At 43.2% G+C, this 26966-nt stretch overlaps 3 protein-coding genes across 15 annotated transcripts in view; 1 reads left to right on the forward strand and 2 right to left on the reverse strand.

Annotated features, from left to right (window-relative positions):
• The window catches only part of CCDC27 (coiled-coil domain containing 27), a 29939-nt gene extending 27727 nt beyond the window's left edge, over window positions 1–2212 (reverse strand). The window contains exon 1 of one of the 3 annotated variants that reach the window (XM_065574936.1): window positions 1931–2212. The gene's annotated coding sequence lies outside the window, so the exon portion shown is untranslated. The remainder of the gene's footprint in view (window positions 1–1930) is intronic. The other 2 variants (XM_065574937.1, XM_065574940.1) reach the window with 2 other exon arrangements.
• Window positions 1464–18655, forward strand: LOC101939375 (inositol 2-dehydrogenase-like). 3 transcript variants are annotated; one of them, XM_005298445.4, is made up of 9 exons: window positions 1464–2106; window positions 3246–3839; window positions 5076–5146; window positions 6707–6815; window positions 9046–9176; window positions 9505–9612; window positions 10570–10688; window positions 11428–11584; window positions 17269–18655. In XM_005298445.4, the coding sequence occupies exons 1-9, from the start codon at window positions 1766–1768 to the stop codon at window positions 17415–17417; spliced, it is 1779 nt and encodes a 592-aa protein (XP_005298502.2). In that variant the 5' UTR covers window positions 1464–1765; the 3' UTR covers window positions 17418–18655. The 3 variants fall into 3 exon arrangements, with proteins under 3 accessions (XP_005298502.2, XP_065431014.1, XP_008165382.2); XM_065574942.1 differs by lacking the exon at window positions 17269–18655 and adding an exon at window positions 16689–16843 and having other exon boundaries at window positions 1634–2106; XM_008167160.4 differs by lacking the exons at window positions 6707–6815; window positions 9046–9176 and having other exon boundaries at window positions 1634–2106.
• An 819-nt stretch (window positions 18656–19474) lies between these two features.
• Window positions 19475–26966, reverse strand: part of TP73 (tumor protein p73) — an 89879-nt gene continuing 82387 nt past the window's right edge. For 5 of the 9 annotated variants that reach the window (XM_024104272.3, XM_005298450.5, XM_005298448.4 and 2 more), the window contains exons 10-14: window positions 26551–26675; window positions 25915–26069; window positions 25207–25339; window positions 24085–24178; window positions 20655–22121 (exon numbers count right to left, since the gene is read on the reverse strand). In XM_024104272.3, the coding sequence (XP_023960040.2) occupies window positions 21801–22121; window positions 24085–24178; window positions 25207–25339; window positions 25915–26069; window positions 26551–26675 (828 nt within the window). In that variant the 3' untranslated portion in view covers window positions 20655–21800. Of the gene's footprint in view, window positions 22122–24084; window positions 24179–25183; window positions 25340–25914; window positions 26070–26550; window positions 26676–26966 lie in introns of all 9 variants that reach the window. The other 4 variants (XM_024104273.3, XM_065574934.1, XM_065574935.1 and 1 more) reach the window with 3 other exon arrangements.

The following is a 26966-nucleotide window of genomic DNA, read 5'->3' on the forward strand; positions in this document are numbered from 1 at the left end:
CATCAGCCAGGGCACCAGGTAGCAGTGACACCCTTCTACCCTGGATCCCCTCAGTTTCTCTTGGACCATGTGGCAGGAGCTGTAGCTTAGATCCTTTCATGTTCTTAGCTCAGGTTTTGGGGTTTGTACAATTTCTGTATGGATTTAATGAAAGTGGTGCAGTTAAACGGATACCATCCCCTAGGGTGAATGTAGTCACACTGGTACCAAAGGGGTTTATATTCGTTCATTCAGGCAAATGCATCGCAGTAAGCTCCCTGACAGGCACCTTCATACCAGCAAGAGTGTGGCCACGCTAGGGGGCTGCACCAGTATCAATATAACACCCTCGGCTACCCACCCTCTCTCACGGAGCCATCAGTACAAAAACTGGCTGTAGACCAGCCCTGGTTATAAATCACATGGAGGAGGAGGAGTCGGTGTGTATCCGTCCATCCAGGGAGAGCAGTGCCTGAGGGGTTGTGGGGGGGACAATACCTGAGGGAGGTCAGGAAAGTAGTGTGTGGGGGGGGGGGGGAGTGCAGGAGAGCAGTGCCTAGGAGTGTGTGTGGCTGGGAGATGGGGCAATACCTGAGGGAGGTCAGGGGCATAGTGTCGGGAGCTGTGCGGGGGTGTCTAGGGGACTGGGGAGCAGGGTCGGGGGGGGGCAGCAGCACACGGGAGGGGTGTCGGGGGAGCTGTGCGGGGATGTCTAGGGGACCGGCGGAGCAGTGTCGGGGGAGCAGCAGCACACGGGAGGGGGGTGTCGGGGGAGCTGTGCGGGGGGTGTCTAGGGGACTGGGGGAGCAGTGTCGGGGGGGCAGCAGCACACGGGAGGGGTGTCGGGGGAGCAGCAGTAGCGGGGGGATCGGGGGAGCTGTGCGGGGGGTGTTTAGGGGACTGGGGGAGCAGGGTCGGGGGGGCAGCAGTAGCACACGGGAGGGGTGTCGGGGGAGCTGTGCGGGGGGGTGTCTATGGGACTGGGGGAGCAGTGTCGGGGGGGCAGTAGCACACGGGAGCGGTGTCGGGGGGGCAGCAGTAGCGGGGGGGATCGGGGGAGCTGTGCGGGGGGGTGTCTAGGGGACGGGGGGAGCAGGGTCGGGGGGGGCAGTAGCACACGGGAGGGGGTGTCGGGGGAGCTGTGCGGGGGGGTGTCTATGGGACTGGGGGAGCAGTTTCGGGGGGGGCAGTAGCACACGGGAGGAGTGTCGGGGGGGCAGCAGTAGCGGGGGGTCGGGGAGCTGTGCGGGGGGTGTCTAGGGGACTGGGGGAGCAGGGTCGGGGGGGGCAGCAGTAGCACACGGGAGGGGTGTCGGGGGGGCAGCAGTAGCGGGGGGGATCCCCGGATCTCAATGAGGTGTCTCGTCCCCCCACCGCGGAAGGGGGCCTCGCTCTCTGCCTCGCCCCCACGGCGGAAGGTCTCTCGGGGGCGGGCAGGTCCCTCCCCCCCGCGTGGCCGCCGCGGCCTCCCGCCTCCGAGGGCAGGTCGGGACTTCCGGTTCCGGGGTGGCGGGTCCGAGGGGGCCGGGCGCTGCGGCGGAGGCAGAGCGGGGACGGGGCCCCGGGGAATGGGAAGCGGAGCGGCCCGGAGGCGCCTCCTCCTGCCGCGGCCGGGCGGGCCCCCCGCCAGCCCCGCGCCCCGGGACAGCCCCGCGCGGGGCCGGCCTCGCGCCCGTTAGGGGAGCGACCCCCCCCCCCCTCCCCGGGGCCCGGGCAGCGGCTTCCCGCCGCGGGGCCCGCGAGCCCCGTCGCTGCTGGGGGCCGCCCGGCCGGCCGCCCGCCTGGGATGAGAGGCCGCCCCCTCTGCCGGCCGCGGAAGGGGGAGCGCCCGGCGGCCGCAGGCGCCCGAGGCCGGAGGGCAGCGCGGGCCCCCGGCCCGGCCATGGGGCGCAAGAAGAAGACGCTGCACGACTACGCGGCCGAGTTCAGCGACCTGGGCGTCAAGCGGCACCTGATCGAGCACGGCGGCGCCGGGGAGAGCTCGGTGGTGGAGACCCTCTACTGCAAGTCCTGCGAGCTGCCCATGCGGGTGCGGCGGGACCGCATCCTGGAGCACCTCTCCTCCGGCCGCCACTACCGCAACCGCCGGCTGGTCAAGCAGCACGGCCTCCGCACGCCCATCCTCATGTGAGTCCGCCCGGAGCCCGTCTGCCCGCCCCCGGCCCTGCCGCACGGCGGGATCCATTTCTTCCTTCTCTCCTTCAACCCCCCGAGCGATTACACGGGGCTGGTCACGCGACACTTATTTCAGCTTCGTGTTTTCTTCACCTAACAGCAGGGAGCGGTTATTCTTCATCCTAAAAAGCTGGCATGCTTTTATTTTTTCTTTCTAGTGGTGCTAAAACTTCCTGAGTCCTTCCTGCTAATTACCCAACACTCCTGCAGAGAAACAGATGGCAAACTGTATCCGATTTCTAGGCAGTCAGGGCTAGTGGTATCCTTGTATTTGTCAATTTCAATGTGGCATAATTTGTTTAAAAGAAAAACAAAACAAAAACCCCGGGTTTTATAAAACCTAAGATCTATAGAAATATGTTTACCACTAAGAAGGTAATTGTTTATTAAACATTCCCTTGCAGCCTTTGAAACCCAAATATTTCAGTACTAAGAACTTAGAAGTGAAAATGACTTAATTGCTTTTCATTATCGGAGCAGAATAGTACAAAAATACGCTCAAAAGTAAACTGTTTAAAAAAAACACCACACTGTTGTTAATTCAAAGTAGTGTGGTTAGAGATGAAGACTTTTTCAGAGTTGGTAATGTGCATTTTAAGATGTGTATGTTGCCTGTGTCATTTAAAGTACACTGACTGGGAAACGTATTGCAAATTGCTTGAATTTTATGGATTAAGAGGAAAGTAAAACAAAAGCAAGTGTAAGTCATCAGAATGAACTTCATCCATTTATTTTGATAACTGTTGTTTAAATATAATGATTTAGGTTAGTTCAGAGAATACTAGTACCTGCACTTTGTGTATTTTGTGAAAGTGTAGCTAATAGCTCACCATGAAGAACCTGCTATTAAATCTTTGTTAAGAAGATGGGAGATACTATTTTCTTTGTGTATAGCTAACTAAATTTAATTGCCAGATAACATGTCAGTCAAATGATGGAATAAAACTTTAATAAATTTATGATCACACACCTAGAGACACCTGAAGCGCAGTAAAATTTCCTTAGTTTTCTCTTGTTGGAACAAAATCTTTGTATTTTAATAATCCTGAATTACAGCGGCTTCCTTAAGACTTTTGTCCCCTTTTATCTAGATCTGCAGGTTCAGACCTTGGTACCAGCCTTTCCATGCAACTTGACACTCCTTCCCTGCTTTCTCAGCCTTCATTTATTCTCTCAACCAACCCCTGCATCACCAGCACTGGCACCAGCTATACCATGGTACCATCTCCACCTTCCTACCACAAGTCCTTGATCCCTGTTCACCCCAGCGCCATCACCTCCACAACCAGTGTCATGTCTGCCAGAGAAGACCAAACACCCTCTACCTCTACCAGTCACCCTTCGGCATTCGCTGCTCTCCATATGAGAAATGCGCCTGTTCCCTCAAAACAGAGCACCCAAAGACTTGTTATTTCTGAGGCATCCAACAGCGTGGCTTCTGGAGGGTCAGTGGGACGGTACAGCAGTAGTGGGACTTCAGGAAGCAATATTGGTCTTGCCCTCTTCGGCGTGGGGCTTGGTAACAAAGCATTGTTTCAAAGTTTGATGGAAGAAAATGGCTGCTGTTTGCTTTACATTGTGGAGGATCAGCTGCCAGATGTGGAACGTGCCTTCAATACAGAATTCCTGGCCAACACTAGGGTGCTACGGCAGCAGGATGCCGACATAGTGCTCAATGATCAACGGTACAGTCCGCCAATAACTTCCATGCATGTTTCCTTATTAAGTAATTAAGGCTTTAAAGGATAAGTAGCACAATCAATCAGCGTTCTTACTCTGTCTTTGGAAAATTTTACTGAAGTTAGGACACACTTGGGGAATCCTGCTTGTCTGACCTCAGTACCCTCAATATTACATTATAAGATTGGAACGCGGTATTCCTTTCAACAGCAGGTGGCAGCTATAGGTCTAGTTGAATTACTTTACTAGAAATCCTGAGGATAGCACACATTCTAGGATCTTGCCGGGAAGCTTAGTTTAACTTCCGTATATAGGGCTTCTGGATGTAGCCGTACAAACAAACGATCAGTCTCGTCTCCGCAGATAGTTTTGTAAGGGATGATGCCTTTGGCCAAATTCCCTTCCTCATGCTGTCATGTAGCATGTTGTCTGTCAGTTTCCCTGCTGGCTGCCACCCTTCCACCGCAGAGTGCCTGGCTTATTTCAGTGGAGGTGAATGTGTAAAATTCATAAAGCACTCCAGGATCCTTCAAGATGAAGGGTACAGTGGAAATGTGCAATATTATGTTGTGTTTATATCGCTTTACTGAACATCCTGGAATGCTGATCTAGATTAATACAATAAAAACACGTTGGCTAAATAGAGTTCCTGTCAACTTTCAAATGAAGGCAATATTTCAGATTTCACACAAATCTTAAAAGGGAACAGTGACTCTGAAAGATGTTACTTTACAGTAGAAATTCAAAGGTTAAAAATGCGTTGAATTGTACTCACTGTACATTTTCCTGCAATTTGCTTTGTAAATTTGTTTTTTAAGCCTTTCCCCATATGTTTTGATAACCTAGAGGGTTCAAACAGGTTTTGAAAGAAACCATTTTAAAGGTTTTTCTATTAAGCTGTGAACACATGCTCTTTATAACTACACCGTTTAAAAAAATATCTAGTGAGGCTACGGACCATGAATTAAGTCAGCGTTTCATTTAAAAACTCTACTAAATGTAGTAACCCAATCTGTTCCTGATACTGTTGCCCCAGAGATTATGTCTTGCTGTTCTTAAAGAAATAACTTTCCCAGCTCGTAATATTATTGTCTCCTGGGAGTTGCTGGTTTCTTTCCCCACCATCTTCCTGATGTGAGGCGCTTTTGTAATGAAGACTTTTTCTCCCCTTAATTTTGACCCCCGTTTGTTTCAGCAGAAGTTTTGTCTCCATCTAAGTATTTTTCTCTTAATTTCTGCAGTGTCTCTGGAGCCATTGTCTGTTCACCACCTGAAGCAGCCTCTGAAATTGTGATAGATGCTTTACGAGCAGGTAAGGGGAACTGAAGTAGATCTGCAGCAAATTCTGCTTTCATATATAACCTGTTGTCCCACTGAATTGGGCCCACTATGTTTATAAAGCTACCGTTTGGGTAGAGACACAGTGAACCCAAAAACTGACAGTGTACTAAAAAATGATTGGCTTTTGAAATCTCCTGGATCTCCTTATTGGAGAATTGATCTGAGACATGCTATTAGGGACCAATCTTGTGCTCCTGAAGTCAGTGACAAAACTGCTATTGACTTCATGGAAGCAGGATCAGGCCCAGTTTAAGTACTAAATTGGCTATTTTAAAAATAATTGTAACATTAAAAACATCCCAAACTGCGAATTTTCCGGTTTTTGTATATTTCTCCAGCTAAAGATCAGCCATATATTTGTTCTGAATGCTTGTTCAAATGAAAATTGTTCCAAGAATGAAAGCCTTTTGTGTCTTTTACATATGATGATTAAAGAACGTCTGCCCCAGCAAAACTTTGCACTTATGATCACTTTGTCAGGGAAGTCCGTGTCAGAGCTGGAATTGAGGAGTTTCTGGATCCCCATTCTCAATTTCAGCCCTACCCTCAGTCCACTAGAGCAGGGATCCACAAATTCTTTTATAGTATCAATCCATCTTAGTGGGGTGATTATCTTGTGGACATCTCTGTTCCCAGTTGCTGTCTCATGGCATAGTTGTGGCAAATACAGCATGGGCATACATGGTAAAGTAACATTAGGAAAGTATTAATGCATTTAATCAACTGTAAATGGAGAAGAAAGCCAGCACCATGTAACAGGCCGGCTCTCCATGGACTGCCACCAATTGCTCAGTTGGTCAGTGGTGGTCCATAGTGGCCTAGTGCAGTGGTGCTCAAAACAAGTTGCCTCTCTTATCTTTCTGCTAAAATGTCTCAATACTTTTATCTGTGGAAATCATTTTCCTCTGGTGGCCTAGAAACTGTACATCTCTAGACACAAATTGAGCTTCCTGGTTAGTGATGATGTATCTATATTAATGCCCCATGAACAGGACTGACTTCAGTTTTATTTGTAAATTCCTTGCCTTAATTCAATAAGGTCCTCCCATCAGCATTTATATCAGGGATTATTATTCCTCTCCAGTGATTAAAATCACTTGCAGTCTGCCTCTTTGTACCTTGCAGCTTCCCTTGAGGCATACATGGAGTGTCTAATTGCATAATTAGGGAGAATTTAGTCCACTGAAGACACTGACCCTAATGATTTGTAATGTCAACGGAGCTTGTACTGTGTTGTTGTTCTGACTACAGGTAACTGAAATGTCTGTTCAGAGAAACTCAGCTAGGAATAAAAGAAAAGCCAAGAAGATCAGAGTTTCATTCTCTCTAAAAACAATCACTTCTTGAGATTTGTAAATAGTAAACGGTAGCTGCTGTAGGTATAGAAAATCATTCAGCTAAAACAGGTTTTTCAGTTTTCTGAAACCTTGCCTCTGGAATGCGTTGACATGTATAGAACATTGCAGAATATATAATGTTCAGTGTGGATTATGTCCTGCCTTCAATTTTGTATTCTATGACATTTACATAGGGAAAGGCGTGTTTTGCGAGAAGCTACCCAGTTTAGATAGGCAGACAGCAGAGGCTTGTTTTGATGAAGCTGACAGATGTGGAAGACCATTGGTCTGTGGATTCTACAAGTAAGACCAGCATTTTTTTGTTTTCAACAAGAAGCATAAATGTAAAATAATGTTTATATCTGATGAAACCTTCCTAAATTTTTCTAGCTACTTAATTCTTGTTTTAGAGAAATTTTGCTTAGAAAGTAGCTAAACAGAGAGCTTGGTTGACTTGCTGCTTCAAAATTCATTGTTCACGCTTCATAGAGATAACAATCGAATCTTTTCATAATTGGCATAGGATTAAAATTAATTTATTCATCTACACTGGATTGGGTGCTAACAGAACTTGCATTACAGGTACCTAGGGTAAGATTTTCAAAAGCATCTAAGCATGTTCAGGAGTGACTGAAGGGGGAGCCTAAGTCATTTATGTCACTTGTGCTCTTGAAAATTTTATGCCAGATCTTTTTTGGAGGTGAGGAAAATGTACTGGTAACTAGAATTACTGAGCCATACTATGGATCAGCTTTGTTGGCCTGTGGTTTCAGAAAAAAAACAAAGTGGGAAGATTTTTTGTATGTGTATACAGTCATCTAATTCAGCAGACATGGGTTTTGGTAAAAGTTAGCCTACTTGAGATCTGCATTTGGCTGTTCTCAGTTGCAAAATAACGTTCTTTTTAAAGAATGTATGCAACAAAAAACTCTTTCTGAGCTACTACTGATGTAATTAAGCCACTGTAATTTGGTGAAATTCATCTCTATGCATATAGCCAGTATAGTACATATGTATTATTTAAATGTAACGTAAGCCCTATTTTGAATACCTTAGGCTGACCTTCTGTATACAGGTGAATTTAGCTCGTTATTCCTTATAACACCTTTTGGGAAGAAGTAGTTTTTGTACATTCTAAGGTTGCATAATGGACATCAAAATGAAAGTCCTGCTTGTTTTCAGAATGGTTGGTCCATTTAATAGGAGTACATGTAGTAAATATTAAAAAATGTTCTTTCTCCTTGTGGTTGTATATATAGATCTTAGGGCTTGTCTACACTATAGATTATGTCGGCATAATTTGTCTCTCCGGAGTGTCAGTAAGCCACCCCCCTTGGTGACATAAGTTACACTGACCTAAGTGCTGGTATGGACAGCACTGTGTTGGCGGGAGAGCTTCTCCCGCTGACATAGCTACTGCCTCTCGCAGAGGTGATTTTATTATGCCGACGATAGAGCTGCCTTTCACTGGCACAGAGCGTCTTCACCAGACACACAGTGTTAAAGCGCTGCTGTAGCGCTTCTAGTGTAGACTAGCCCGAAATCATAAATCACTGTAAATATGGGGAAAGACGGTTAATTCTAATGTACTTCTGCTTTGTTACAGTTCTGTAAACTCAGTAACTCCACTGAAGTCAAGGAAAGTGGCTCTGAGTTTACACCCAGAATTTGACCCAATATGTTTAGTAACTGGATTATTACCCTCCCTGCCTTCCCCCCAGCCTTGACAACTTATGTTTTTGTTGTTGATGAAAACTGTTCATTTCATTTTAAGCAAAAATTATCTGTATGCAAATTTTATATATATATATATATATATATATGGAAATATATTCAAACACAATATATACTGTGATATTGCATTTTGGTTTGAGTGCTACAGAGAAAGTTGAGCCCAAGCCACAAGGTTGGATCTGAACTTCTCTAGAGTGGAGGGTTTTTTTTGTTAAGATCTAATTGAATATAAAACCGTAAAGGTGTCTCTTTAGCTATACAGGCAAGTCTCATCTTAGGCGCATTTAACATGCGCGAATTCAGCTTTGCGCGGTCGGCAAAAACGGGGGGAAAAAAGAAAAAACAATATAAAAACTGCATCTGTGGTGCGGGCAATTCTGCCTGCCATTGAACTCAATGAGTGTTTCACTATACGCGGTTTTCACTTTATGCACTAACTGCGGAATGGAACCCCCGTGTAAGATGAGACTTGCCTGTATATAACTTCCTGGACATTGCTCATCACTTTATTCATAGTGGCTTAATATCTTAGTTTATATTGTTAGTAAAGAGCTTTAAGGGCAAATACTCATTCTGCTTATTGCCTATGAGAACTTATTTTGAGTTTTTGAAAGTCTCATAATTTGCTGAGCAATTGATCTCATCAGAAAAATTGGACTTTGACCCTTGTCTAAGTTGGAAGTTGTCTGAAGTCCAGACTCTTTTCTGCTACCCTCAAACATCTGACTGTATGTCAGTGGTGTAGACGACCTGTTCTGTACTCAACACTCACTGTTCCACATTGGCTGTCTCTCTGTAGGCGTTTTGATCCAGCCCTGCAGTTCTTGTATAAAAAAGTCCATGATGGCCAGGCACTGGGGAGGATTCATCGGATTTCGACAGTTAGCAGCATATATCCAGCAGCATCTCTTAGCTTCCTAAAAAAGTCAGGTACTGAGTAGCTTTCTTATAGAAGAGGAAGTTGGTTCTGTGAAGGGATAGCAATTTTTCTTGCCGTGTGTGTGTGTGTGCGCGCGCGCATGTGCGTGTTCGTCCATCCCCCTAAAATGCATTATTCTGTTCCTTACGGCAGGGAATATTCCCTTTGACCCTAATGTTGATTTCTGATGAGTGAGTATATCTGTATGTTCTTGGAAATAATATTTCTGGTGCTCTTGCATTGGTTTCCATGCAGTATAGATATCTAGGTTTGCTCATAGGTTTTACAGGAATTAAATGCTAAATCTTGCAGTGCCCATTTTTTCCTTCTTACTTCCAGGTGGGATTTTCTATAATGCTGCTGTACATGATATTGATATTATCAGTTTGTTGCTGGGAGAAAGTGCACCAGATACAATATTTTCACTGGGACATGCATTCTGTGCAGGTAAAACTACATGGATTGGTGACATTGGATTGGATGTGTTGTTAGTTTCCTAGTCATTGCATATTTCAGTGCTAGACATTTGAAAATATGTGAAAGGGCAACTAATGTAGCTGTTCTCTGATGGATCTGTTTGAAAATTGAAATACAGAACAATTTCTAGAATGTTGGGATAGATTTGCAAACACTTAAAAAACTTCACTGAATTCTGTGAATTTCTCAGTGCTTCAAAACTATTATTGTAGGAATATCAGTAATGCCAATTGCTGTGAACGTTGGGTGATCTGTAAAGGGTTTATAATATTACCATTTCCAGGGGGTTTCAAACAAAGCTTTGTGCTTAAAAATACCATTTTTTCAGTTCTTTGGTTAATCAACTTTATCTAGGTCAGGTTTATTTCCCTTTTAATACTTCAGACCACTTTATGGACCTGGTTTACATCAGCCTGTTAAACTATTAATCAGAGCCTAACTATTTTAAATGTAAGATTGGTTGCTGCCAGCAATGGGCTGCCATTGCTACAAGCTGCAATATAGATCATCTTAATGTATGGTAGGGCATTGAATTGCCAGGAATAAAACCAATAAGTTACCATATAATGGAATCTGAAGGCTGTCTGATGTTGCTGTATTGTAACGACAAAGGCAAGTATGTTTCAAAGGCAAAAGGTTCTCTCTAAGGTAGGCCATGCTGCTTGTCCTGGAGAGTTCAACTTCCAGTAAGTACAGTAGAAGCATCTCCAGAGTTTAGCAGTGCTGAAGAGTGGTGGGGTGGACTGTACTCTGATTAGTGTAGGCGGCCATAAACATGTTCGATATTTACTGTGCTTCTTATTTTACTGTTTAAAGATGTTCTTTTCACCATAACACCTCTTACGAAATCAGAGCAGTTTTGTGTACAAGAGACTTGCTGGTTTGCTTAATTTCCTAGTCTGAGTTAGTGCCTCTCTTGTCGCTCAGATATGGCCTACTTGAAGGATGCAGACACTGTAGCAGTCAGCATGAAATTTCCTAGTGGAGCAATTGTTACTTTGGACGTCAGTCACCACTGTACTAAAAGCTGTGATCAGAGACTAGAGGTGGGTTTTTTCAGATGAGTCTGTCGTGATACTATGGGTGTACGCACACTACACACAACACTACTACTGCAGTAGAAGTAACAATTAACTGATTGTCATGCTCTCAATTTAAAATAAACCTTCTGTTTTGTTAGTCAAATTCTGCCAGTGGATGTGCACATGGTCATTTTTTGGAGTTACTGTGAGCTTCATATGGTCACGCAAGAGCAGAATTTGGCCCTGATACTTTCTCAGCTGTTTCAGGTCCCTTGAGGCTTAAACTTTGTAGACAACCTATCCCTTTTTTTTCCGTAATGTTTTTATTGTGGACACAGCAAGCCAAGAGGTAAATCAAAGTCTCACAGATATAAAAGGTACCAAGGGGGGGGAAAAGGTACAGATCTCTCATTATTGGAGCAAATCTTTTCTGCCTAAATTCATATTGGTTTATATTAGAGTTCTCTAAGCTGGATTTGGCAGGGGGAAATGTTTAAGCCTTAAAATAAAAGCGGCTTGTTTCATAACAAAGGGAGAGTGGATATACTTTGCAACTGTAACCCAGGCTAGTACCAACGTGTGCTTGTGTCCTCTGTAGTGACTGAGCAAGTAATTCTACCTGCTGGAGGAGTTACTCCTTGTGTGGTACAAGCCAATGGTTTATAGATGGTTTTAAGGCCAAAAGCATGTTAATTTAGGGATCTTTAACATGTTCATGTGTATTTTTGTTTTCTCCCCCCCTCCCCCCCCCTCTTTCTCCTAGGTTCATGGTTCTCAAGGAACATTACGGGTAGATAATCAGAATCCCTTGGGAATTACAGAACATGGAACATCTGTGTCCATATATTCACAAACCCAGGCTGATCGGTACAAAGAAGCATACAGAGAACTCTTTAGACACTTTCTCAGAACCCTCAAAGGTTAGAAAAAATTGCAAACATATGCAATGTCCATTTATTTGTAAGAGTAATCTTAATTTCACTTTTGGATTTGCTTTTAAAAAACAAAGTCTTGAAAATTGTTCCAAAAGCAATGTCAATTAGGGGTTCATTTATTCTTGGAATCTCGGTCTCCACAAGGAGAGAAAATGAAGAAACGAGTGTTCCTATGAACTCTAAATACCAGCCAATCTGAACAGTTTGAAAAGTAAAACCCTTAAATAACTCTGAAATCTAGATGGTTGTTTTTAATATTAGAATTGACATTTCTGATGGCAGCCAAATAAAATGCTAATTGATGACACTGGCAGTCTGGGAACCCAATGAATGGGTCTAGTTCTGCCTTTGGCTGTCCCACTGTGTCACATGTATATCTGAATACAGAAGTTTGCCCTAAAGCTGTCAGATGTAGAAGAGGAGAGTAGATTTTCAATCTTTAATGCCTAGTGTTTAACTTGTTTAAGGTTTGCTGGTGGTTTAAAGCAGCATCCCTAAGCTGGAAATTTGCTGACAGTCCAGTTTTCTTAGATTCAGAGGCCAGAAGGGATCATTGTGATCATCTAGTCTGACCTCCTGGATAACATGGGCCAGAGAATTCCCAAAATAATTCCTAGAGCAGAGCTTTTTTAAAAAAAAAAAAAAAAATTATTATTATAATAATAATAATCCTGTCTTGATTTTAAAATTGTCAGCGATGGAGAATCCACCACAACCCTGCGTAAGCAGTTCCAGTGGCTAATTACTCTCACTGTTAAACATTTATGCTTTATTTTCAGTCTGAATTTGTGTAGCTTCAGCTTCCAGCCATTGGATCATGATATACCTTTCTCTGCTAGATTGAAAAGTCCCTTATTAACTATTAGTTCCCATGATAGGTACTCCTACACTGTCATCAAGTCACCCCTGAACTGTCTCTTTGTTATGCTAAACAGATGGAGCTCTTTGAGTCTGTGACTACAAGGCATTTTCCTAACTCTTTAATCATTCTCATGGCTCTTTTCTGAACTCTCTCATTTATCAACATCCTTCTTGAATTGTGGGCAGCAGAATTGGACATAATATTCCAGCAGTGGTCATACCAGTGCCAAGTAGAGAGGAAAAATAACTTCTCTACTTCTACTTGTGATTCACTTGTTTATGCATCCAGAGATCGCATTAGTCTTTTCATTGGGAGCTCATGTTCAGCTGATTATCCACCGCAACCTGCAAATCTTTTTTTCAAATTCACTGCTTCCCAGCATAGAGTTCCCCATTGTGCAAGTATGGCCTACATTCTTTGTTCCTAGATGGGTACAATCACATTTTGCCATGTTAAAATGCATATTATTTGCTTGCATCCTGCTTACCGAGGGGTTTGGAGCACTCTGTATCCGTGACCTGTCCTCTTCGTTATTTGCCACTTCCCCAGCTTTTATGTCATCTGAAAACTTTGTCAGTGATTTTCTTTCAGGTCATTAATAAAAATAGGGCCAAGAACTGATCCTTGTGGCACTCCATTAAAATTATTGGTGATAATTCCCTGGTTACATTACGTTTATGAAACCTATTGGTAGCTTTTATCTATTTAATGCATGCCATATTAACTTTATATCATTCTAGGTTTTTTAATCAAAATGTCATGTGGTACCAAGTCAAACACCTTACACATATCTAAGTATATTACTTCAACAGCCTTACCTTTATCAACCAAACTTGTAGTCGCATCAAAATAAGATATCAAGTTGGTTTGACAGGCTCTATTTTCTGTAAACCCATGTTGAATAGCATTAATTATATTGCCCTCCTTTAATTCTTTATTAATGGAGTCCTGTATCAGCTGCTCCATTATCTTGCCTGGGATCATTGTCAGGCTGACAGGCATATAATTACCTGGGTCATCCTGTTTACCCTTTTGAAAATTTGGCACATTAGCTTTCTTCCAGTCTTCTGGAACTTCCCCAGTTCTCCAAGATTTACTGAAGATCAACATTATGGTCTGGATTAGTGGTTCTCAAGCTTTTGTACTGGTGACCCCTCACATAGCAAGCCTCTGAGTGTGAACCCCTTTATAAATTAAAAACACATTTTTATATATTTAACACCATTATAAATGCTGGAGGAAAAGCGGGGTTTGGGGTGGCGGCTGACAGCTCGTGACCCCCCCCCCATGTAATAACCTCACGACCCCCTGAGGGGTCCCGGCCCCCAGTTTGAGAACCCGTGGTCTAGATAATACTTAGTCCTGCCATGAGTGCAGGGGACTGGGCTAGATGACCTCTGAAGGTTCCTTCCAGTTCTATGATTCTATGATTAACAGTCCAGTGAGCTCCTCAGACAGCTCTTTGAAAACTTTTGGATGCAAGTTTGTTACCTGGCTCCTAGCATTGGTATAGAGGAAACTAAAGAATTTCTTGCCTTCGTGTCCTTCAGTTCCTTGATTAATTTTGTTCTCAAAATCTCCATTTTGAGCTGAGTATGCCTATCTTCCCTCTTTTTATCTTCCCTGTTTGTTATTAGTTTAACGCCCTTGACTACTCTAGCCAACCTGTCCCTGAGAAGATTAGTCCCCCTTCTACTGAAGGCTATCCAAACTATACAGCCCCTTCACCCCACAGAAGCAAAACCCACCACCCTACACCACTTACTTAGCCAGCAGTTCACTTCGAGAATCTTCTATCTTCCTTTGCTTGTGGGGCAAGAAGGAACTCAGAGAAGATAGCTTGGACATTCTATATTTTACAGCATGCTTCGAGTTCCCTGAAGTCATCTACTGTTTGCAGTATGTCCTGCGACACTGTCATTAGTGCCTCTATAGGATCCTTTCCCATCGACTTCAAAAGCCTATCCAACTTTAGAGTGACATCTCAAGTCTTGGCTCAGGGAAGGTAGCACACCAGGGTGTTGTCTGTCTGTCCCTTGTAGAATGTTCTTTCAATTCTTCTGAGTTCTGGATTGTCTGTCTTCCTTGGATGGTTGTAGAACTTTGTGGGCAAGCTTGATTTTCTTACAGGTTGGGCCAACCTGCCATCCACAGGTGTGTCCCATACATCTCTCCGGTCCCTTGGACCCGCTGGATTTTGAGAGGTCTCTTCCACAGTTTCCACTCTGAGGAATTGGTATTGATTGGAAATGTCTAGTGTGGGATTCCTCCAGGTCCTTTTCTCTGTGGTAGCCACAGTCTGCCTGCTCTTGGCTATCACTAGGCACATAGAATGCCAACATAACGTCTTACCTCTTATGGTTACGAACTGCCAAGCCTCCACTCTGACTTCCTCTCTCTCCTACTCTTTGGCGGCTGTCTCCTTTCTTCCTTGAAGCTGGAGTACTGATGTTTCCTGAACCTGGCTGTCTAGGGAACGCCTCAGCTTCTCTTATTCTCAATAATGTGTCTATTTCCCCATCTTGTCCAAGAATTTTCTCCTTCAGCACAGTCACTGGCCTGCACTTCATGCACAGGAAATTGCTTCTAGATTTAGGCAGGAAAGAAAACATGGCACATCTGTTGCAGTTCACCACCATGCTTCTATCACTGGCCATTTTGAAATCACTTGTAGAACTGAATCTGGAAGATTCTCACACTCCCTTCTCTAAACTCCCTCTGAAATTCTCCTGATAGCTGCCTCTGTTCATGGCTCCCATGTACAGAGTTCATGTAATGAGTAGAGTATAAAATGCCACATTTTAAACGAGCTGCTATTCATACCAGGATCCAAAACAATAGCTAAATTGAAGAAATCTTTAAAATATATCTAATATCTCCCCCCCCCCCCCGAGAGAAGTGCTTCTTTCCTTTCAAAATTTTCATACTGTGTTGAGCAAAATGGGTGCAATATCCTCCTACAATGCAAAACTTTAGAGCCTACAAGTTCACTCAGGCCTCGTCCTTGTTCAGCCAATTGCTAAGACAAATACGTTTGTTTACATTTATGGGAGATAATGCTGCCCACTTCTTTACAATGTCACCAGAAAGTGAGAACAGGCGTTTGTATGGGACTTTTGTAGCCGGCATTGCGAGGTATTTACGTGCCAGATATGCTAAACATTCATATGCCCCTTCATGCTACAGCCACCATTCCAGAGGACATGCATCCATGCTGCTGATGCTCCTTAAAAAAATAATGCGTTAATTAAATTTGTGACTGAACTCCTTGGGGGAGAATTGTATGTCTCCGGCTCTGTTTTACCCGCATTCTGCCATATATTTCATGTTCTAGCAGTCTCAGATGATGGCTGCGCATGTTGTTCGTTTTAAGAACATTTTTGCTGCAAATTTGACAAAACACAAAGAAGGTACCAATGTGAGATTTCTAAAGATAGCTAGAGCACTCAACCCAAGGTTTAAGAATCTGAAGTGCCTTCCAAAATCTGAGAGGGACAAGGTGTGGAGCATGCTTTCAGAAGTCTTAAAAAAGCAACACTCCAATGTGGAAACTACAGAACCCGAACACCAAAAAAGAAAATCAACCTTCTGCTGGTGGCATCTGACTCGGGATGAAAATGAACATGCATTGTTCCACCCTACTTTGGATTGTTATCTAGCAGAAACTGGCATCAGCATGGACGCATGTCTTCTGGAATGGTGGTTGAAGAAGAAAGGGACATATGAATTGTTAGCGCATCTGGCATGTAAATACCTTGCGATGCCAGCTACAACAGTGCCATGAGAACACCTGTTGTCACTTTCAGGTGACATGAACAAAAAGTGAGCAGAATTATCTCCTGCAGATGTAAACAAACTTGTTTGTCTGAGCGATTGGCTGAACAATAAATAGGACTGAGTGGACTTGTAGGCTCTAAAATTCTATAGTTTTATTTTTGAATACAGTTATTTTTTGTACATAATTCTACATTTGTAAGTTCAACTTTCATGATAAAGAGATTGCACTACAGTACTTGTATTAGGTGAATTGAAAAATACTATCTTTTGTTTTTCACAGTGCAAATGTTTGTAATCAGAAATAAATATAAAGTGAGCACTGTACATTTTGTATTCTGTGTTGTAATTGAAATCAATATATTTGAAATTATAGAAAACATCCCAAAATATTTAAATAATGGTATTCTTTATTGTTTAACAATGCGATTAATTTTTTTAATTGTGTGACAGCCCTACTTCTAGCATGTAAAGGACCAATCGCTTTGCAGATTGCATAAGGCAAGTTTCAGGGTGTTCTTGCCTACTTTGCTTACTATAAAAGTGCCCACAGTAATTGGTTTAGTTATTTTCTTTCTCCCTTATTTACCATAAACATGTTCAAAATAGTTAGTTGTTTCAGCAATTACTTGTTCAGGCTTGTCTTCTCTTAACTTGGGCCTGCTTATGTGAGCTAAGTTAGCTCTACAAACACTTGGTTATTACCAGATAATGAGATACACTGATGAACCGTATTTTTATACAGATCATTATTATTTGTATTACAGTAGCTCTTTCAGGATTCAAGTGAGATTAGGGCCCCATTGTGCGTAGGCACTGTACATGCAGATAGGAAGAGATAGTCCCTGCCCTGGAGAATTTATAGTCTAAACAGACAAAGGGTGGAAAGGGAAACCTAGGTGAAGTGACTTGCTCATGATCACACATACGTCAGTGGCAGAGCTAAGAATAGACCCCAGGACTCCTGATTCAGAGTCCAAAGCCTTATCCACTATCCTTCATTGCCGGTAGTAACATATTTTTACTTTTACAGGCAAAGAACCCCCTATTATCACCAAAGAGCAGTTTCTCTGGACGATTCAGGTAGCTGCAGCTGCCGAGCAGTCTTGGAGGAATGGATCTGCTGTTGACTTACGCAACGAAGCAATAGACGTGTCTCTAATCAAGACTGAAATCATGTGACACACACTGCTGTTTGAAGTGAAGGCTGTTCCCTGAGCTCTGCTAAAGGGAGTGAAGTCTCTTCATCTAGTGAGGTTTCCACTGTTGTCTTAATACAAAACTAAACAACCTTGTTTATTTTTTTTATTATTTTTTTTTACATTTTCACTGGAAACACCTATAACTCGGATACCTTTTAGAACTACATAAGTGTTCAGTACTGGTGTTACCGATGATTCTTAAGACATCATTCAGGACTCTGAGAAGAAATTATGGGAGGCTTTGTCTACAGTGGCATTTCCTTTTCGAAGGAGTTAGTTTCAGGTTCTGGAATACTGTTTTCCTGATAGTGGATTTCCCAGACACTAATCATGATAAGATAATGACGTACTGAAAACCAGCTGTTGTAGTGAAGACTGTGCAATGAACATCTTTAATGGCAGCTTGAAAATGAGGTGCAATCATGGTGTTCAAAATGAGAGCATCCATTTGGTCCATACTGTACATCTCATTAGTATATGCAGGAATGTGATTTGTCTACTAAATACCCCTCTTCTGAGTCCCCCATCTATAGAACTGTCCATATTGTTCTTCATTCATTGCTGTGGATTTGAAATAACATAGCTGAGAAGTTGTGAGCATCTAACTTTTTGAAAATGAGCAGGCAGGGAGACTTCTTACCAACCTGGCTCTAGAGTGTAATGAAAGAAACTTGGAAGGCATGCTATAAATTGGACTGTTTCACAGAGCAAACCATGCACTTGGGCATTTCTATATGAACACTGCATCACTGTTAAAAAAAAATAAAGGTTTCTTTGTGAACAAAATCGTGAATCTCTATACAGTAGCACTGTACAACATCTGTTACGAAGAAACATGTCACCTGGATGCAACAAAGAGAGTGCGATCTATCGGCAGTTTTGTTTTCTTTGCTTGAATCCAAATTCATGTTTCAGTGTTTCTTCAATAGGGAAATTAAATAATACCTGTTTTCCCTGCGTGAGGGAAAGGAATATGATATACATGCTTTTTACAGTCCGCCAGATTTGGATTACACATCACAGAAAAAGATAGTGCCTTCCATAACAGGCAAGTCTGTTTTAAACCAGGTTATTTGTAACTTTTTATTCTTATGTTGAGCATATTGAAATTTATATATTTGACTTTTTTATTCTTGTTTGTATTTCTCATACCCTGGTTTTCAAGATTTAAAAAAAGGTTTTTTTTAATTGTATTAAAATAACATTCTGTATGTGTCACATTTTCTCTTCCTAAAAAAAAATTAACTCTGTCAATTTCCAATTCTTATATATATATATATATACACAGTATATATTACTAAAACTAGAAATAGCTGTGATATTTATAACTAAACACAGTTCTCTTGTGGAAATGGTTTTTTAACAGTGTCATTTTTTTTGAAACCCAAAGAAAGCTGTGTATTAATGATAAACGTTACTGTCAGATTTGTGGTATATTTTCTGGCCATTTATTGAAAGATAGTTTATATATAACCCTCTCCCCCAAATTCCATTAAACCAAGATAGCCACTTATTAAATGAAAGCGAATGTTTTTCTTTTGTTGGGGTTTTTTCTTTTTGACGTGAATGTTTGATTCAGCCGTAGTTCTTCTAAAACTTATACTTTCCTAAGTGTAACTTCCTTAAGTATGATCTCAGATTGTCTCTGCTTATATGTTGCAGAAAGTAGCACCAGTGTGCTAAAAGCTTTTAGAAATGAGGTAGACTTTTTGTAGGCACTGACCAAGATTCATCCACAGCTGTTCCCGAGTCACAGATGAAGGCCATGTCTTTTTTTGAATGATGGGATCCTGCAAGCAATTTGCTCAGTGCACTCAAAGCCTATCTTAATTTTACTTCAGCTTGGGGAAGTACTTTTGTCCTTTGCTCGTTTTTATCTTCATACTACTCACTGAGCTTCAAATTTCCTGCTCAAACTTCAGGCCAATTCTGAAAGGCAGAAGGTAATTCTCCAAGTTGTAGATCAGGACATTAGTACTATCAGATCACCTCCAGGGCCATCTAGTCAGGAGTTGCTTTTCTATCAGAGCCACTGTCTTTCAGATGTCTGTTTTATTGTGTTACAAAAAAAAAAAAAAACAAAACAAACCACAGCTATAAAAATAACACATTTTCCAAAAGATAACATTACAAAAAATACAGTTAATAGAGTTGGAATATATCCAGTAATACTGCTGGAAAAAGCATTAGTTAACATTGAAAACATGAATGATTATTTAAAAAATCTTAAAGCATTAAAGTGCTTTAATTCACTACTACTTAGAAAGCGCATGTTCACAGCTCAGCAACACCCTGAAGTGCTAATCCCTAAAGAGTACAGTGTGCACAAGTGTACAGCTTTCAGATATGGTGGGCTGGCTGCTTCCGCCCACTTAGGTTGGTGGACTGGGGTAAAAGCCAGTGGAAACTGAGCTGGTAATCACAAGGAGCAGAGCAGTGGTTTCCTGCCTTCCCAAGCTCCTGAGCTGCCAGTGGAGAAGGGCGAATCTGCGTAGAAATGGGGAAGGGACAAGTACACTTGTGCTACTGTGCTGGCACTTGCAGAGGTACAGCTCAGTTTCTCTGTGGCGCTCCCTCTGCTAAGACTGAGGACAGTGACCATCCTGCTTGAGAGGAGAAGGTAGATCTTATGAGGTGAACACTGTACTTGCTCATAGGTGAAATCCTACCTCTGGCCCCTGTATGCCCGGTAAAAGGCCCTGAGCAGCATAAAGGAACTCTAAAAACCTCAGGCCAGGGGAGGAATCCCCCAGTGCAAGCACAGTGGAATGTAACCATAAGGCTCTCTTTCAAGGAACTCCTTGCAAGCCCCAGTGTAGGGAGTATGCCAAAGGCAGGACTGCAGTGTTGTGGAGATTCCAGACAGTGTGAAAGCCCCAAGCTGCCATAATTTAGGTCTCCAGGGCTGTCTAAACTATGGGGCATATAGTAGCCCAGGACTGGGAGGGGACAAAGTTGGCTTAAAGCCACCATAGCCCCTCCTCTGCCTGAGCTGTGAATTCTGTGCTGTGCCTCTTAGAGGGGTCTCACAGAATCTCACCCAGAGAGTTTCCAGCTGACTTGCACAAGACAAGGAGATGAATACATCTGCATGCTTGACTGTTTCCAGCTGAGTTTTTAAGTTCAACCAGCAGACAAACAAAAGGCTTGAGGAAAATTAACAAAACACCTATCCACAGGGACTGTAGGGAAGGAAGAAACCATTTCCACTCACTGATGTGGAAAATATCACTATTTTACCAGATGGGGATGATTATCAGCAGTCTGGGAAATCCAATTTTTTTTTTGTTTTTTTTTTTTTACACATACAGGTTAATGGTTAAGGCAAAATTAATGGTGTGCTACAAAAACTGATTTCTAGCAATATCAGTAACTTTGAGCAAGATTTGGGTGAATAATTGTAATTAATTATACAGAATCCTCTAATTCCTAAGAGTGGGGCCCATGGATTTGTCTCTCCAGAATTGTATTAAAAATCCACATGGGGAAAAATGGATTTTTTACAAGTAAGGCTTGAAACATATCAGGTTTTTGTATGTTTACATGCTAGAGCATGAAGTTAATTTAATTATGACACAGTAGTGTCTTAGGGGAAATTATCAATATTTTTATAGCATACAGGTACATGAAAATAAATCTCTCTATCCTTACAGCACGGTGAATATATTGTACATACAGCATGTGTCTATATACACAAATATCATTTAGATACATGCACACAGTCTGGAATCAGCAAATGCTCTACAAAAAAACAAAAGAAACAAATACTTTTTGGCAGTCCATCAGAAAAGCAAGTCCTTTTGTTCTTGGGTATCAGTCAATGGCAGATATCCCTAAAGAAAGTGGAACAGTTGAGAGTTAAACCACTTTTTCACAAGACACAGGTCTTTATTATTCAGCCATCCCTTAGCAGACAGAGCAAGGATAGGGTGGAACGTGGGGCAGGCTAGAGTTAATCAAAGACAAATGTGTGTGTTTTGCTTTTACATTGCAATAGAGTTTGATGCAAAAATGGTCCAGCAAATTGTAAAGTTGCACTGTACATTGGCAAGTGAATATTCCCCTGCCACACCAGGCTAAAAAAACGCTATATCCCATTGAGAGATTTGTGTCAGCTGCCCTTTTTCCTCCCCTTTACCACTCTCATAAAACCATTGGAATTTTCCTCCTGGGGAATGTCCCAGACCCATGTCCTCACACAGCTCTGAGTTCCCATCTCTTGAGTAAAGCCATGTTAAAAAATATTTCTCCAGACACTCAAAGTTGGAAGTGTTTTGCCATTTTTCATGCTGGGATTCTAGATTTTTCCCTATTCCTTTAAATCTCTGTGTCTGGTCTCTTGCTGCCACACTGCTGGAGACCTTCAGTTGATCTCTCCCTCTGTGAACTCTTCTTTTATGGACTGTTTGCGGGATTTGCAGTCCGGCAGGTCAAAGCCAAAGTCCGCCCACTCATCAGCCCCGCTGCGGTTAGGGATAGTGATGGTGTGACGCACACGGAAATGCACCGCCTCCATGACGCGCTGCCGTTGCAGCTCCCCAGAACTGCCAATGGAAATGGTGGAGGCATTACTGCTGGAGCGGATAAGCTGCTGGGCTCCATAGTCATGGCTCTGTTTGAGTTCCTGAAGGCCTCTCCAGATAATCATCCTGTACTGCTCTGGGATCTTCAGTGCTCCGAGATCCTAGAACAACAACATCACTAAGGTTGGTCTCTTCAATAATAGCCATTTGCTAAATAGCACAGTCAAGACAGGGGCAAACCCCCGGACCATTAAATGTGTCGATCAGTGTGTGGGTATAGCCACATAGTCAAACCATGAGACGATCCCGGCTTTGGGTCGTACACCATATCATTTTGTAAGGAAAAGAGAATTCCTTTGCTTTAAATTAATCTAATTAACAAAACGGACAGTGTGAGGTTGACCCCTCTTCATTGTGCAGGTTGCAGAGCACCATGTGAGGTGTCGGGTCATTTGATTTACTGAAATAAAGAGGAAACCATCATCCCAGTTTGCCTGCAATCATTTCTCTCTCCCCTGATAACCCGGATTAAGCCTTGAACTAAAACGCCAGGTCACAAATGCTGACGGGATGGGCAAAGGTTGCCTTGGGGAGCATGATCGGCTCTGGATGGCTGCTGTTTCTCTGCTCTACCGACAGGAAGTGTCACGGGATTCTTGTGCATTAACCTGTGGCATCATGTGCACTAACTGACGTTATTCATCACAGACATTAAGTGCTATGGTCCTAATGTTAACCAGAAGCATAAAAACTTCAGGATTGTATCATACGTGCCAGAGGCTGCATCAGAAAAAATACAAGTGGTTTGTATTTCAGATGTATTGAATTGCTGCTAGAGGTCCACATTAACTCCAAACACACAGACTCACTCGTGAGCATTAATTCCATAGGAAGTAAGTATGTAATTAGGGGTTAAAAATGTCAACTCAGACACACAACCCAGCAATCGGTTTTGACCATGCCATACATGTGCTTTTTGGCAGATTAAAAAAAAATCACTTACAGGGTTAGTTATTAAAATGTTTCAAAACTAATCTAAGACTATGCAACTGGCCCCAGCTACCAATGAAAAATCATTGTGTCTTCAATAATTATACCATCTGTGTTCTTGATTGGTTCCTAGCTGCCAGACTAGGAGGGCATACAGCAAATATCTTAAGAATGAGATGGGATCAGGATAAGAGTTTTGTCCTGGTCAAAATACTAGGTTTGGGATTTATTTGGGTCTGTCATAGATGAAGTGTTAATTATGTGTATGCTGGTTACATTACTGGGCTCAGGGAGCCCCTTGCCTCATTGATGTCGAGACTGCTGGATGACCTTACAATTTTCATCAGCACCAAAGGCAGGTGAATTTCATGCAAAGTTGGCTCCTCCTCTCCCAAGAGATTGTCCTTCAACCAAGAAATAGCTACAATAAAACTCCCCACACCCAGAGGCAAGGGGTTTAGACACAAGTTAGAGCATTTCCCATGTAATATATCAATTTAAAAAAAAATTACAGCTCTTGACCAGCCCACAATATCAGGTTCTGGGGTTGAAACAAAAAATCACTAAATACAAAAAGCCTGATTCTGACCTTGTTTGTTCTGTTTTTTTGCTAATGTGACTCTATTTGGCCAGTGCAGTTACTCCTGATTTGCAAGGGAAGAAGTTGGGGCCTGCGGATCTGAGCTAAAGCTCATCGAAGTGATATGGGAATCACTCAATGGGCTTAGGGTCAGTTGCTGAGGGATGAGACATATTTAGTGAAAATCAATTCCAAATCTGATTTCTGTATCTTTGGCTTTATTTTAGATGTGCACATGAGGAGAATGATTGAACCTGAATTCTTTTTCATTTTTGTTTTTGTCTGCATTTCTTTCTTAATTCAGATCTCTGCTAGGCCTTGCATTCTACAGCCTGGAAAAATCAACAGTAGAGAATATTAGTTTCTTTTAAGGATTGCACTATTGTTCTAAACCTATAGGACTAGAAAGAATGCATAATTGGGAAACATAAAACATGGGGACTATATGTATGATAGGTAGGTGCACATTTATTTCTTTTATTTGGTTGTCCTTGTTTTAAGAGCAACAACGGGTAGAAACAAGTGATAAGAAGAGATCTTCCCAAAGCATTTACCTCTATGGTTAGATTCTGCAGGTGGTAAATATTCTGTAACCCTTGTGAGGTGAAATAGTCGATGCAGTTTGGACACCCCAAGCCTGTTAAAAAACTGCAGAAAGAATTTGAAAATAAAGTGACATTAACTTGTCAGGTATATATGCTGTGTTCTCAAGTGTCACCACTGTGGCAAAGCACTTTTGAATTCATGTGAGGGTACGGGGACATTTCGTCTGAAGGCTTGGCAACTCTTCTCATGCTACTATGGTATTATGGGATGAAAGAAATTGGAAGCCTAGCAACAACCCATTTCAGGGATCCTCAAAACTCCTGGTCAGAGTTTTCTTGGGGCTGAAAAGCGTGAACTAATTTGGCATTAATGTTGGAGAGGTAAAGCTCATGGGATCAGATTCATCCTAACAATTCCACTGGCTTCAGCAGTCTTCAATGGTCTCAGTTAAATGACTTATATGGAATTACTCCAGGGATTAATTTTTCCCTTTGAGCAATTTGACTGAGGAAGGGTTGTGGAATTTGGCCCTAAGTGATTTGGTCAGCAACAATTAATCTTTGCAATATAACATTTGGTGCTGGAATATTTTATGTAGAGTGCTTGGCTGCAGCTACAAAATGCTAGCACTGATTGTGCTACTCCGTGATTCTGGTAGACCATCTGGGAAAACATCTGATGTATCAATTCTTTGAGAAGGACATCAAATCACGGACTACAGACCTGATAACGTATGGATATAAATCCTCTACTGCAATTTCCAGTCACCATTGGTCCAAAAGGGGGAAGAAGGAAGAGCTGCAAAGTTATATGCCAGTGTTTGACATGCAGGGCAAGGTGCCTTTTTGTATCAGTCTGCTAAAGGGATCAAGTTTTGAATGAACTTAGTGAAAGTGAATAAGCCAAAAATCTTTGCAGGTGATTTGTGTTTCTAACCAGCAATTGGCTGGCGAGGACAATTTCTGAAGTGAAGAGTGGTGAGAACACACTCTGGTTTCATGAGCAGTGATTTCTCAGTTGGAACTAGTGACCAGTTGACCAGTTGCTAAACATATTTTTGAAGGTTAGAGTAAAGGAAAAGAGCATGAAACAACAACTACAACACACCACAGGTCCGGTGCCGTCCCTACCTGACGAGGCTGGGGTCAGGGTTGTAGGGTGGAGGAGGAGTGCAGTGTGAACCTGAGACCATGGCCTGGGAGGAGTGGCCTCCGTTCATGTCTCCGTTGGATTGCATGGGGTGGCTGTTCAACATTCCAGGTCCTAAGCACAAGAAAAAGTAAAAGAGTTTCCATCTCATGGGCTGTGCCCAGAGCATCCAGGGGAGAACCACTGAAAAGTTTTTGATTTAACTTAACTCAAAGAAGCTACAACTGTCCTCTCCCAAGCACAGAGCCCTATTCTCCACTCTGCAGGAATAACCCACCTCAGGGACCAGAGCCCCTGAGTGTTAACTGGCAGGATTCCCTGCGAATTCACCCGTCGGGTGGAGGAGAGGTGAAGAAGCTGGAGGTTCCACCCCCACAATCCACAGATTCAGGGGCAACCTTTGCAGACAGCGGCTACAACGTGGATCCGGGCAGCCTGGCTTGGGCAGGGCTCTCCCAGCTACTGGCATGGTGAGTTGTTCCAAGCAATGTAGCTGCATAAGCGACTAATGACCAAGACCATGGTAACCTACTCTGCTTGGCATGGGAGAGGGGGAGGAGGAGGAATTTGGAGCTCGGCGTAGGGAGCTTTGCACTGCTTTATGTATTGTTTAGCTGAGTGAGGCTGCTGTCTGGCTGGCTTCTTAGCCCTTGGTGATTGCAGAGCCCGTGGCAGTGCGGGTGCCTTACCCATTGGGCCCAGGTTGGGCCCGGAGCTGGAGTTGTGCTGCGGTGGCTGCCCCACCAGCTGGTTGACAGATGGCAGTTTGTTGATCCCTCCTCCGTGTACTTTGTTCATTGGCGAAAGGACGGGCCCGTAGGAGGAAGGGGACTGCAGGTGACTCCTGCTCGGGAAGAGTGGCACAGTCAGTTAGACCCTAGTGGAGACTGAGCAAATCAAACCTCTCTAGGGACTCCCTCCTGGGTGTCGCCAGACTCCCACCTCGGCCGTGTCCGTACTGAGGTTTTAGCCAGCACATAGCTGCACCAGTGCAAAACCCTGCTCCAGACGCGACTGACGCTGGTTTAAGGTTGGGCACATTGCACTAGTGCAGATCGTGCCGCACCCCTATTGGGGAAACCGACTCTGTACCTGTCTGTCTGGAATGTGCATGGGATGCAGAACAGCTGGCTTCACCTTAGTAGCAGGGCCCTTAAGGGCATCCTAATACATAGCATTTACACAGCTTCCATCTCCACCGCCCTGTGCGAACCCTAAGGGTGGTCAGGCCAGCTTCCTGGATCCCTGTTATGTCTTACGGTTAATTTGACGTATCTCTGGAGACCCCTTGTGGGGACAGTGGACAATACGGTCATGGTACTTACTGCCTCTGCAGGAGTTGCTGCTGCTGTTGCCGATAGGAGTCAACTAGCTGCTGCGGGACTAACTCCACCAGCTCCAGACTTTCCTTTATCTTCATGAGGATCTCAAAATTCTCCCGGCCACGAACCTGAATCAGGGACCAAGGCAAGCCTGTACTTCGGTCTGACTTGCCTTGTCAGGTTTGCTGAGGACCCTCTCACAAAGCCAGTCCCACCTTCCCCCTCCTTTACCCAGCCCACTCAAGAGACAATGTGAGGATAGCCTTAAGCACAAGCAAGGCAAGCAGCTGCCTGGGGTTCCATGCTTCTAGGAGAGCCATCCTCAAGAAATTCAGTTGCAACTCATGGTCTCCTCTAGTCCCCTTCCTGCAGGAGCAGCGTGGGGTCTGATAACATGTCCCCTCCCCTAGCAGCAGGAA

The sequence above is a fragment of the Chrysemys picta genome, chromosome 21, assembly GCF_011386835.1.
Source record: "Chrysemys picta bellii isolate R12L10 chromosome 21, ASM1138683v2, whole genome shotgun sequence".
In the NCBI taxonomy this organism is placed as follows: Eukaryota; Metazoa; Chordata; order Testudines; family Emydidae; genus Chrysemys; species Chrysemys picta.